This window comes from Colius striatus, chromosome 2 (genome assembly GCF_028858725.1).
Source record: "Colius striatus isolate bColStr4 chromosome 2, bColStr4.1.hap1, whole genome shotgun sequence".
NCBI classification, from domain to species: Eukaryota; Metazoa; Chordata; class Aves; order Coliiformes; family Coliidae; genus Colius; species Colius striatus.
This window is the reverse complement of record NC_084760.1, coordinates 53,877,477-53,891,191: the sequence shown is the minus strand read 5'-3', so window position 1 is coordinate 53,891,191 and position 13,715 is coordinate 53,877,477. Positions and strand designations below refer to the sequence as shown.

Here is a 13,715-nt window from a genome sequence, read left to right as displayed (position 1 = left end):
CACCACCCACTGACGCATGCCTGAGCAGCAATCCACCCCTCCCCACCACTCCCCCACTCAGCTTCTATACTGGGTTCTATGTATTATGTTCTATGGTACAGAATAGCCCCTTGGCTAGTTGGGGTCAGCTGTCTTGGCCATGCTCCCTCCCATCTTCTTGTGCACCTTCTCGCTGGCAGACATGGGAAAATCAAAATTTCTTGGCTTAGTCCTTGGCATCACTTAGCTACAGCCAAAACAACAGTGTGTTATCAACATCATTCTCACACTAAACCCAAAATACAGCCCTGTACCAGCTATTGGGAAGAAAATCAACTCTGTCCCAGCTGAATCAAGTACAATTACCAAGAGGATTTGTAATTTTGCTGTTCTTACGTGCATAACAAAAGCTGAAACCACTGGAAGAAATGACATTGAAAGGGAAAATCTCAGAATTTATGTGTCTTTATGAAAAGCAATCTCAGGATTTACTTTACTTTGTTTGAGTCCTGGGTTGCTATCCTACTCAGCCTGAGGAAGTATGTCAATTATTTGCTTCTATCTTAATATAATGTCAAAAATAACACAATTTTGTTTCCTTAAATGTCAGTAATCATGACTATACTTTGCAATACAGTCTCAACATTTCCAGCTCAGAGTTCAAATTATTTTTCATATATAAAAACAAAAACAAAGGAGGCAGTAGGTCTCTGACTTAACATGATTTTGTTTTATAAACTAGCATATCAAATATTTTCAGGATGAATTTAAAAGAATGACCTGTATTTTTGTGTAAATGATCTTTATGCTTTTACATGCAAGTCAGCAGTGTAATTCTTCCTGCATCAGACGTTTGTATATTGTTCACTGTTTGCAGGGAAAAATTATTTCAGTGAAAGACATTCTTGGCTTTCAGTGATTCACATGTTATTTTCCCATTCAGTATTTCTTACATAGTCACATGATTAGGGCTTTTAGTAGCATTTTGTTCCTTCCAAGTATTATATAGATGGTATTAATTAACCTGCTTTTCTCTTGATAAATAAGAACCATGTGTGCTTCCACTACCAATTAGAAGGAGAGCTTTGTGTGCTAAATTATTTGCATTCTATCCATTTACAAAAATCAGTTTTGTTTTGCTGAATTAAGAAAGGGAAGAAATTAAAGCTATTGTAGAGAAAAGCATTTTAAATAACACTAAATTTGTGATCCAGCCCAGTTAGGAAAACTAAAATATTTCCTGTCCTGTAATGAAAATTAAACTTTCTTTTACTTTATGGTTATGACACGTACCGATATAGATTGGGATGTTTCATATCATACTCTTTGTTGTCATATCCAGCACTTTGAGCATCTTCATTTGAGCTGCTACTGTCAGTGTGATCTGGAAGTCCCATTACATTCCTTAACTGTTAAAACTCAACCTTCCAATTCCTGTTGAAGTTGACACTAATATCAAAGGGATTGTATTCATGCTGAAGTTAGGCCCACACACGAATGTCTGAAGAGCTGAAGAAATTTGAAGAAATGTCCTCTCCCTTCTAGTACAAAAGATTGCTTTTTGACTTTGGTAACACTTGCTTTCAATGCTCATTTATTTTTGACAGCTCATGCCCGGTTGATGTTTAGGGACACTGTGACTTTGGAAGATGCTATAACTGTGGTATCGGTGATGGAATCTTCTATGCAGGTAAGGTTTCTTGCAGACATTGCTGTTGCTGCAATACTACGTTTAAGGGATTCAATTTATCATGTAGATATATTGCCAGCTCCCCGTGTATGACCTGGAAAGCAGGTCATCAGAGACCTTGACAAGTCATTTTTAGTCCATCTTGATTATTAAAATCCTTAAATGGAGGTCACACTGAAAAGTCTGGATTGGTGATAAAATCCTGGTACCTTTTTTAATAGACTTTGCAGTCTAAGTGAAGTTTTGTCATGCTATTGACTTTTGGTAATCTGCATTTTAAAGGCCTTTTGAGCCAGAAATTTTGTTTATATCACTATGTTTAATAGCCTCTGATGGGTTTTTCTTCCTTAATGTTAACTTGTCACTCATTAACTGGGTATGAGAGTAGCAAATTGTTTTGTTGGAGCAAGTTTTGAGCAGTTACCAAGACCTGCACTCTATTTTGCCATTGGGTAATTTAAAAACATGTTGTAGTGATACTAAAACTTAGAACTTTAAGAAGTCTAATTTTACTCTGGGAAACCTCAAAAGTCCAGAACTTTGGTTGCACTAACAGTTGTGCATTCCAATTATCACGTGGATTTGTGTAATGTTTCAGTGTAAAAGGCGTTGCAAAACTGTGGAAGGTTGGATTTTAGTTTACTGTAACATTATTAGGACGTTGAATGAAAAGAAAAAAGCAACTCATTTAGAATTAGTAAAAGGAATGTAAATCTAGTAGAGCTGTTTTTTCAATGGAAATGTGGAAAATAATATAGGCACTGTTACTTCAGATTGGATGTTTTTAATGGCAATAAATCGTCGTGCTATGGAGTATAAAAAAATTACCATAAGGAGATTATCCAAAGTTTTATGCATAGGCATTTTTAGCACATCTGAAATATGTGGGTTTGACTCTGTCAGAGATGGTTTACTCCACTGCACAGATGACTGGTCTGATACAAAAAGGCATTTCCTATGTTTCTGTGTAGGTTAATATCAGTATATTCAAATTAAAACAATTTTATATAGCAGCCATTAGCTCAATGAACCTTAAAGACCTCTGCAGGAGTAGGTATGCTCCTTTTTCAGAGATAAAGCTCTTCAGGATAATTGCACCAAGTCACATATTACAGGTAGGCACTTGTGATCTCCCTAGTTCTTCCAGTGAGGGTTGAGAGACTAATTGCAGTTTGTGCCATAGGTAATCTACTGCACAATGTTGCAAATGGAATCTGTCTTGAAAATACTACGGGACCTGACCTTACTAAGTAGCAAAAGATTATTTTGCTGTCTGCTGCAATTCATCTTCCACTATTTTGAAGAACTCAGCTTTTCAATGACTGCACTGCATCTAAGTTAAAATAAGAAACTGTATATCCCGTTGAAACAGCAGAAGATATAAGCGTTCATCAACTGTAATTCCATCTGTAGTAACTAGATGGGAATTTGATGGAACAGTGGTTTAAAAGTCGTATGGGTTTGGGTATAAGAAATATGAAATACTCCTTTCATAACAGATCAAAAAGTGGAATGCATCTATATAATAATAATCAATGTGTATTGTCACCTCTGTATCTCTCTTCCTCATAAGCACGAATAAATATAAAATAATTGTTTTAACTGGGGATCACTTTTTTGTATATGTAAAGCCCTGCCCTCAAGGGGTGCAGTTTGCATAACCAGCATCTATCTAGTAAGCGTCAGTGGGAAATGTGCCTGAATTATGACTGCAGGAGACCTGGGAGTAGTTGGTGTGCTCATTATATTTGCTCCACTCTTATGTTTGCTTCACTTCTTAGGAACAAGAAGGCAAATGGATACTTTTTTGCTAAGAATCTGCAAATTTGAGATCTGCTCTTTAAGGCCCAGTTTTACTTTCCTCCTAGAAAGTGTAAATGAATCACTGAAACAATTTATTTTTTAAGGAAGTTATTTATTTATTTAAAAATAGTAGTAACATGCAAAAGTTTGTTTTCAGAAACTGAGTCCTTCTCTAGAAAAAAACCCCACCCAACTGTTATGTGTAGATACATCCTGTGTTTCCTGCCTAGCTGTAGAATGAAGTTGTAAATGGTGAAGTACCAGTATCATTCTTGAAGGACCAGCTGCCACCTTTTAGCTCAGCAAACTCTGCCTTCAGCACTGTCTTTGCAACTTCTACAAAAAGTCATATTGTTGCCAGTATAAAATCAGAGTTCATAATTCTCAGGTCAGCGTTGAAATATTTCTTGTGAGCCCTCTTGGGAAGGAGGATGATCACATTTTCATCACCAACCTAGTTCACTGCAGTTTTTTGTCTGTTTCGTCTTCTAATTCACCCTTATTTATTTTCCTCTTTCCTCTTTTGTGAGCATATTCTAATCACCTCTGACTTGATCTTTTCTTTGCCTCTTCTCTTCTTTAACACTGTCTCCCTCCTTCTCTTGATCGTGTGTTCATCCTTATCTCTTTCCTTTTCCTATCCCTATTCTTTTACTCCCTTTTTACGTTTTGTCTTCCCACCCTTAGGCACACACCTTTCCTTTCTGCTAACTTTGTTTGTTCTAGATTCTCTGCCCTCAGTACCACAGTGTGTGCAGTTGTAAGACTGCTATCTCCCTCTACTCAAAATGATATCTCACAATCTCAGAGGGGCAGGTATTTCAGAGACATCAGCACCTTCATAGGAATAAAACTTCACAGATATCATATGCAATTAGATCCCACAAAAGAACTTTTAAAAGAAGCTCATTGTGTTGACCAAGTAAAGCACTGCAAAGTCATTGAGGGCAAGATGTAACTATCCCCCTTGGGCATATATCTCAAGATATATAACCACTTATTCCCTTTTTTTTCCCTATTGGATCTTTAGCCCATACATTGGCAGTACTCAAGCCAAAAGGAACTATCCTTTGTCAGTATTTTGCTCAATGTGTGGTTTATTATCTCCTGTTATAAAGGTAGAATTCTTAGTTTCATTTTTTGTTTTTCTGTGGAATTCACCCCCAGTGTATTTCAGAATAGCAATTAACTTGTCTTCACACAGTCCTTGAGAAGTGATGGGGTGGTGCTACTCATGTTCTATGATCTGGAGCCGAACTATGCACAATGCAGAAGGAATTGTCCACTGGAGTATGCCCCATGAGAGATGGTTAGGGCCCCAGTTTCAGAGTAGTAGTGCTTTGAATGTTTGAGCACATTTCTTGTTGACTGTAGTTTCCTTCTGTGCACACACCATATCGGGATCGCATTTGCAGACTTAGTGCCTTTCAAAACCTTTGCTTAACTACTTCATTCTGAATCAAAAAAGCTGGAAATTTAGCTTCAAAGATAGAATCTAGTTCTCCTTGGCTACTTTCAAGTCCCCTAACCAAGAGACTGGACTTGGACTGTCTACAGTTTCTGCCTCATCGACTACAAACTTTCCAGTCCTTGAAACAGATACAGCACAGAAGTTCTGCAACGGCCTTTTCCATGGCTACAGACCAGTGTTTCTATGTGGAACATAATAATGTTCCTGAAGTGATATGCAAAAAAACCCCCAACTGATAACTTTAACGGGATGCATTAAAAGTTGCATGGACAGCCTTAGTTTTAGCACTGTGTAGTTTTAAGAGGCTGACTAATTAAATTTAATTTTTTCAATGTAATTTTTTTTTTAATACAAAATTTTTAAATTTCAAAATGGAAGAAACAGAAATTGCCACAAATGAATATGTCTGGTCTGTGTGATGCCATACACAGCAAGTTCACCTCCATGCCAGGAAAGGTGGTGGAACAACTCATCCTAAATGTTATCACTGAACATATGAAGGAAAAGATGGTTATCGAGGGAGTCAACATGGAATCACCAAGGGGAAATCCTGTTTGACCAACCTGATGCCTTCTATGAGTGCATCCTGCGATGCATCAAGAAGAGTGTGGCCAGCAGGTCAAGGGAGGTTCTGCTCCCCCTCTACTCTGCCCTGGTGAGGCCTCATCTGGAGTCCTGTGTCCAGTTCTGGGCTCCTCAGCTCAAGAGGGACAGGGAAGTGCTGGAGAGAGTCCAGTGCAGGGCCACCAAGATGATCAGGGGACTGGAATATTTCTCATATGAGGAAAGGCTGCAGGAACTGGGGCTGTTTAGTCTGGAGGAGACTGAGGGGAGATCTTATTAACATTTACAAATATCTAAAGGGTGGGTGTCAGGAGGTTGGGACATTCCTTTTTTTGAGTAGTATCTAGCAACAGAACAAGGGGTAATGGGATGAAGCTGGAACACAAAAAGTTCCACTTAAACATAAGAAAAAACTATTTCACTGTGAGGGTGAGGGAGCCCTGGCACAGGCTGCCCAGAGGGGTTGTGGAGTCCCCTTCCTTGGAGGTCTTCAAGACCCACCTGGACATGTTCCTATGCGGCCTGATCTAGGTGAACCTGCTTCTGCAGGGGGGTTGGACTAGATGATCTCTAAAAGTCCCTTCCAACCCCTACCATTCTATGATTCTATGATTCAGATTCTAGAGACTCTGCTGGATTTTGCTATTGCTCTCATGGCACTTGACCTGTATATTGTTCGTTAGTTGTATTGACCTTTATAGATTAGACTGAAGTGGTAAATGCTTGCTAATCTGTGGCAAAATACAGGATTGTGGTGTGGGTTTTTTTTCCAAAGAGCAATTAATTACAGAGCTATTCTAGATTATTTGTTGTGGAACAATTCACTTTGTGCAGATGCTCTGTTCCAAATAAAAACTTCGTTTTCACAAGGCACAACGAAATTATCCCATATTAGAATCACTTGTTCTCTGTAATTATTCCTGGATAGTTAGTTACTCTCAAAAAGCTGTTCAGGTATATTTTTACCAGTCAATCTACCCTGTGATGATAAGCCTTAATACCAAGATCTTTCCGTTTAAGTAATTAGGCAAAAGTAATGAAAACTTCTAGCAGTTGGAACTTCTTCATTGTGGTGGTTTAGCACGATGTCCACCCAGTCGTAAAATCACTTCCCCTCCCAAACTGGACAGGAGAGAGAGAGGAATATAACAAATGGCTTGTGAGTTGAGATAAGGACAGAGAGATCACTTGTCAATTAGCGTCAAGGGAAAAACAGACTCAACTTAGGGAAAAATGGTTTGATTTATTAAAGAAACAATAAGAGCAGGGAGATGAGAAAACCTTTTTAAAAACACCTTCCCCCACCCCTCCTCTTCCCAGGACTCCCTTTCCTCCCCCCACAGCAGCGAAGGGGATGGGGGATGGGGGTTGTGGTCAGTTCATTACAGGTGGACTTTGCCGCTGCATCTTCTCAGGGAGGGGCCTCCTCACACTTCCCACTGCTACACTGTGGGGTCCCTCCCATGGGAGACAGTCACTCATGAACTTCTCCAGTGTAGGTCCTTCCCATGGGCTGCAGTTTCTCACAAACTGCTCCAACATGCAGCCTCCCACGGGGCAGCTCCTCACACCCTGCCCCAATATGTGTCATCCACCGGGAAATCAGTCCTTCAGGGACAGACTGCTCCAGCCCTGGTCCCTTACAGGATCACAAGTCCTGACAACAAAGCTGCTCTGGCATGGACATCTCCCCCATGGACTCCCAGGTCCTGCCAGGAACTTGCTCCAGGATGAACTTCTTACGGAGTCACGGCCTCCTTCAGGCATCCACCTGCTCCAGCGTGGGCTCCTCCACGGGCTGCAAGTGGGTCTCTGCTTCCGGGTGATCCTCCATGGACTGCAGGGGGACAACCTGCTTCACCATGGTCCTCACCACATATCACAGGGGAGCCTTTTCAGTGCCTGAGCACCCTCCTCCCCCTCCTTCTCCACTGACCTTGGTCTCTGCAGAGGTGTTTTCACATTCTTCATCCCTGTTGCTGCTGCAGTTTTGCAACTGTACCACAACTTCTTCTGCTTCTCAAATATGTTATTCACAGAGGCATTACCTCCATCACTAATTGGCCAGACCTGAGTCAGGTGCAGGGTCCAGCTTAGAACTGACTGGCCTTAACCCTGTCAGCTACAGGGGAAACTTCTGGCAACTCTTTTTGTTTAAAGAAGCCACCCCTGTAGCCCCCCTGCTACCAAAAAACCTGGCCCAGGCAAAACCACTACATTCAGTTATAAAAGTCGCTCATTTTTTACAAGGCAGATTTAAAGGTATTTTAAAAGTTCTGTAATCCTAATTTCCAATTCAGTCATGAAGTTCTCAAGCCTTTGGTGGACTTTTCATTTTCTGTATAACTAAAAATAAAACAGTACTAGTAAACAACAGGCTTGATCATGTCATTGTTTCATGTCTATGAAAAACTTTGCCTATATGATAAGACTTAATAGGATTATTTGTGTGAATACAGTTAATAAATATTTGCTTTAAAGCTTTGAAGTATCTTAAGGGAGAATTTTGTATAAGATGGTCTCTGCTGTTTAAATTTTGTGCTGAATGATAAAAACAGCTTCCTATATTTCTTTTTCTCTCATTGGTGATATAGGGGGGTGCACTTCTTGGAGGCATCAACGCCTTACACACCTCCTTTCCAGAGAATCCGATGGCACAGTACCGAACACAGTGTGAACTCATATTGGAGCGACTGGAGCTGCAAGAGCTTCTGCACAAAGAGCTACAAAGACTTGACAGGTTATAATATGCAAAGTAACAAAAGAATGTCTGGAGAAGGTCTTGTCATGGTTTAACCCCAGCCAGCAGCTTAGCACCACACAGCTCCTCACTAATCCCGCCCTCTCCCAGTGGGATAGGGAAGAGGATTGCAAAAAAAAAAAAACCAAACCAACCCATGGGCCCAGATAAGAATAGTTTAATAACTAAAAGGAAATAAAATATAAGAGTGACAATAATAAAATTATTGATAAAAAAGAATAGTAAGTAATGAAAAGGAATATAGCAAAAGACAGAGAGAAAAAAAACCCAAGGAAAAAAGCTCAAGTGATGCCCCATGCAATTGCTCACCACCTGCTGACTGATGCACCAGCAGTGACCCACCCCTCCCCGCCAATTATCCCGGTTTCTATACTGGGCATGATGTTCTATGGTACTAAATAGCCCTTTGGCTAGTTGGGATCAGCTGTCCTGGCCATTCTCCCTCCCAGGTTCTTGTGCAAACTGGAAAGTTCTTGACTTTTCTAAAACAAGTACTACTAAGCAACAGCCAGAACATCAGTGTGTTATCAACATTATTCTCACACTGAATTAAAAATACAGCCCTGTAGCTGCTTCTGGGAAGAAAATTAACTCTATCCCAGCTGAAACCAGGACAAGTCTAAAAACAGAATCTGACACAGAGAAGGGACTTGTTCCTTAGAAGAAGAGAGTTTATTTTAAAGTAGCACTCTGAGATGATCACAAGATCATTTCTCCCTCTGGCTTACAGAATTTACAAAGTATTTAAGAACATTTGAATCAGTTCCCAACTCCTATCTCAGTTCTCTACTCAGTTAAATTTCAGCAGAGCTTCTTAGGGTCAAAATGCCAGATCCTATAGCACAAATCATATTATGTAACCTTTTGATACTTACCCATCCAGCAGATCTGCTTCATATTTTTTAAGCCTTCTTTTGTGTTGGACTTGTCAGGATCCTTCCCTTTCTGTTAATAGAAAACATAAGCCTGAGTCAAAGTTTGTCTCTATAGGTTTATTTATTTTTTTTTACGTGCTAGAATTTTCACTATCTCTTCTCTAGGTTTCAGCTCACTGCAATAGTGTTCCTAAAATCTATGTTGTGTTATTAGTAGAGAACTTGTAGCACACTGAGACTGAGAGGAAAACGTTAGTATTGGAAGGAAATACAAAAAAACCAGACCTCTATTTATTTCCTGAAATGAGATTAAGCTCTAAAGAAACTTGTACTTTATTTTTGTTAATGGAAGATAAAAGATTAATCTTATTGAAGCTGATGGAAACAGCTGTAAAAGTACAGCTTTTCCTTTAAATATTTTTCAGACTTATTTTGTAACTCATAGTAAAGACATCTTAACCACAGAGGCAATATAAGCAGATGAAAGTGGGATATCTCCAAGAGATAGACAAAAGCTATATTTAAAACAAAGGTGTCAATAAGGGATCATAGAAATGTAGGATGGGATGGTCAGATACAAAGACAGGATGAGGCCTGGGTTTGACCTTCCTGGCAAGGGCTTCTGTTACCTGCACCGAAGGTCTTCTAATGAAGAGGATTTTCCATTGCCATCGTGTAGTCTGTTCCATTAGTCCATCCTAATGATTATAAAGGTTTTCCTCATATCCCACTGAATCCCCTATGCTGCAAATTAAGATGATATCTGATTTCTGTCTCTTGAGCAGCTTAGAGAATAGTAATTGAATGTCCTCTTTAAAACAACTTGTTCTATATTAGAAGACTGAAGCATTCCACCTAAACTATATTTCAGGGAAACAAGCATGTCTCTTTCAGCTCTTCTTGATGAGTCAGATAATTTCTGCTACTTTCCATCAAATCTTAAGAATGAGCATATTAGTAAATAATTCTAATAATTATTCTAAAATGTAGATGTCAATAACAGTGTTTTCTCTCAAATATAGCAGAGGAGCTGTTTAGAATACATAAGATTTCACCTACAGTAATACAGCCACTCTTGGAATGGAATGTGGCTGCTGTTTACTCACAGAATCTAGCAAAAATCAGAATGCCATTTCCTTTGGAAATTGCATGTTTTAGGTACAATAGACAGAATATCAGCTATACTGAGATTGGAGGGAACCCTCATTCCAGCACCTCTGTTGTTTTAGGCAGCCCTAAGAATATTAATAGCTACAGTCAGTGATAATTAATTAAGTTTTACATGTGATCTGAGATGCCTTCACCCTATCATGTGGAATTTTTGACCTGTTGAGTCTACAGCAATTGTGAGAAAACCACCAGCAATTGTTAATCCAGTACCTTGATTTTCCACTCTGATAATTTGTTTGAGGCTTTGCTTTGCTTGGGATAAAATCTAATGAGGTTCCTATCCTAGAACATACACTTACAGAATGTGTAATCTCTGGGGGACTCTGGCAATGGCTGTAAGTAGTGCAAAGCCTGGTTTTGGTGGGGGGGGAGTTTCTGTTTGGTTTTCCAAGGCAATGAAGTTTAGGTGATTGCTTTCTCTGTCCCTCTGCCTGGCTTCTCTTGAGGAAACAAAATTCTGCCACTTACTGTAGAAAGTGCTGAAAGATAACAGACTGCAACACCATCTTTCAGAGCCATATATGAAACTTCATAATGCACTTTTGTGACTTATATTATTTGTAGTGTATCACCATTCATACGTATTAGGCATCAGAAATGCGACAAAGAAAGAAAAAAATGAAAAATAAATTACTATTGCTGGGGTTTTTTTCTTTCTATAGATTACAAAAGGAAAATTCATGCCAGCTGCAGCCTGAAGAAACAAGTTTCACTACTACTACAAGGTGCTTGAGCAAGGATACATTTGGGCAACCAAAGCAGATGTCTCAGTCAGAACCTTCAAGTCAACAAGAGAATAACTCTAGGCCACAGCCTTCTTTGCCTGAAAGCAACTACGAAGGGGATACACATCTAGAACCCTTGTGCAACCCAGCACATGGTAATAACAAAGATGAGGAACATTTGGTGAAACACAGTACAAGAGGTGATGATGTCAGCCTGGCATGGTTTGACAGCCTGGAAGAGAGCAACACTGATGCTGAAGAAAATTTTCATAAAAAGTCTCCAGTGCCCAAGAAATCTCCAAGTAACTTGGCTTCAAATACCCTTTCTAGAACATCCTATTCCAAAGATAAAAATGCTTCAATACGGAGGAACGGAGATGGAATGAGAGAGTCACTAGCAACCGTGAAACTACAGGACAAAGTTTCCAAGATCAGCAGGAAAAGGATTGACAAACAAAACTGTTTTTCTTCAGAAGCAACTATTCAAGACCCAGCATCACCAAGTGCTTGTGTGCCAGATTCAGTTATTATACAGAGGGTTTCTAAAAGCTGTCAGAGGCTGCACACGGAGAAATCACATGGATTCCTTACAAGTACACAGGACCCCGAGGTAGAGGCCCTTCCTTCAGTGTTACCTGCGTCTGGCCTGACAGATCTTTCAAGTGATGCTGATTCTGTGCTAGGAGAGGAAAAGAATGGTATGTCTGTAGCAGCAGAAACTGCAACAATTACCAGGAGAAAACGAAGTAAAGGTCAAGTAGTGAAGGAAACAAAGGTCGAAAGTTCTGATGAGCCAGAAATCCTTGACAGGGAAAGTCCTCCAGCAGCTAAACTGGCTAAATTTTCTTTCAGACGAAAGTCAAAGCTTGATCACTCTTCAGAGAGGAAAAATGAAGATTTTTCTCTTTTGCAGAGTGAAACTATTTTTAAGCCTGGAGAGCAGCTCCAGGGAGAGCAGCTGCCAGAAGAACGTTGCCCTCCTGGGAAATGCAAGATGACATTGAGTCACACAAGAAAAGATAGTTTGGAAAAACAATCAATTGATAATAAAGGGAGAGAAGAGCAACGGAGTCAGGCCTTAGAGAAAGAGATCGGAGGAAATGCAACAATAGGCTCTGATGTCAGTTTTGGTGCTGTGTCATCTCCACCCACTGAAAAGAAGAGGGAGGGAGAGAGAAAGCTTGGCGGCCCGAGCACAGGGAAGGTGCGCTCCAGCACATTAGCCAAACTGTCCGCATTCTCCTTTGCCTCACATTCTGAGTCAAAATTAGAAACCTCTCCTCCCATTAAGATTAACACTAACAAGGAAAGCTATAGCCCGGTGCCAAAGATGCATGTGAGCAATCCTAGCAGAAGGAAGAGTTTTGCTTTGGGAAACGCTAGTAAAACCAGTGTGGTCACACAGAAATCTCTCTTCTCAATAGCGGAGCTAGATGATGCTACACTAGACTTCGACTGGGATGAAGAGGTCAGGAAAAATCCAAGAACGTGACGTGTATCTTCCAAATTACTTAATGTGCATTTCTTCTGAATCTCCATCCTTCTACCAATTGTGTCTGTAGTTTACAAAGCATTTTAAATCAGTCATCCTGGGCCTCTGTTGATAGTGATGAATGTTGTTTCCTTAAGGACCGTATGCTCTTAAGAACTAGGCTGAGGACTCCATATACTGCAGGCCTGATGGGGCTTCTGGTTTTCTAAACTCTTGGCAAGACTACATGTATTAGTTGACCATTTTGATTTACCTTATGTACCTCAAAGTCTTGTGTGGTTAAGTTCATATCTACAGGTCTTGCAGAAGAGCAGTCCTGGCTGACCGTCATCCTCTATGTTGTGTAACAGCTAGAGCCCTGTGTGATTTGGATTGTCCTTCCAAACGACTGTGCTGCTTGAGAAAAATGATGATGCTAAAGCTATGTCATTATCTTCTGTTCGTCTGTATATGCTGTTTGTCTCAGCATAGTTAGCAATATTGTCATCTGTCATCATGCTATGGTAAGTATGTTTGTATTATCAAAATCATGACAGCTTTGCTGCATCTCTGGTCACTGTGCTCCTTGTCACACTGCTGGCGTTGAAGACATGGATCGAGAGCTTTTTGTTTATGGTTGTGGTTGTTGTGGTTTTTTTTAATATCAATTTAAAATACACTGGTTGAGGTATCTCTGTCTGTATTCTGGATCATTTTATCAAAACCAAAGTCTTCCACAGGCTTGGTCAAATTCCCCGACAGCAAGAGGAAAATTGTAGCGGCTTCCATTACAGCCTGCTGGAAAGGGCCCTCAATGCTTGGCAGAGAACAGAACCAGAGGGACAAGATAAGACCACAGCATCTAAGCTTAATGTGGATAAGCTATCCCACATGAACCAAGGTTTCCACCTTTGAGTGCAAACTCTGCACATTCATTTTTTAATAGTTGCCATTCGTAAGGCCTGATTTGCAGATGTCCTCACTACTTCACTGCTGAAGTTTAAATCAATGAGACATGTAACTGGTTAATAATTTTTGAGGGATGATCTCACAGTATATCAGTAAGAAGTCTCTCCAGATTTTCCAGATTAGTAGTCAGTGTATTACTTTATGAAATGGAACTATGCTGCTTTATTGAGCAAAGGTTTTTGAAATCTGAGGGATCTGCTTTTCCTTTTTGTGTAACATAAAAAATGTAACAAAAGC

The 13,715-nt window shown here is 40.0% G+C and overlaps 1 protein-coding gene across 3 annotated transcripts in view; it reads left to right on the top strand.

Annotated features, from left to right (window-relative positions):
- The window catches only part of MCM9 (minichromosome maintenance 9 homologous recombination repair factor), a 51,790-nt gene extending 38,580 nt beyond the window's left edge, over nt 1-13,210 (top strand). For 2 of the 3 annotated variants that reach the window (XM_061990592.1, XM_061990593.1), the window contains exons 11-13: nt 1,587-1,669; nt 8,102-8,247; nt 10,976-13,210. In XM_061990592.1, the coding sequence (XP_061846576.1) occupies nt 1,587-1,669; nt 8,102-8,247; nt 10,976-12,530 (1,784 nt within the window). In that variant the 3' untranslated portion in view covers nt 12,531-13,210. Of the gene's footprint in view, nt 1-1,586; nt 1,670-2,852; nt 3,130-8,101; nt 8,248-10,975 lie in introns of those variants that run through there. The other variant, XM_061990594.1, reaches the window with a different exon arrangement.
- The last annotated feature ends 505 nt before the right edge of the window (nt 13,211-13,715 follow it).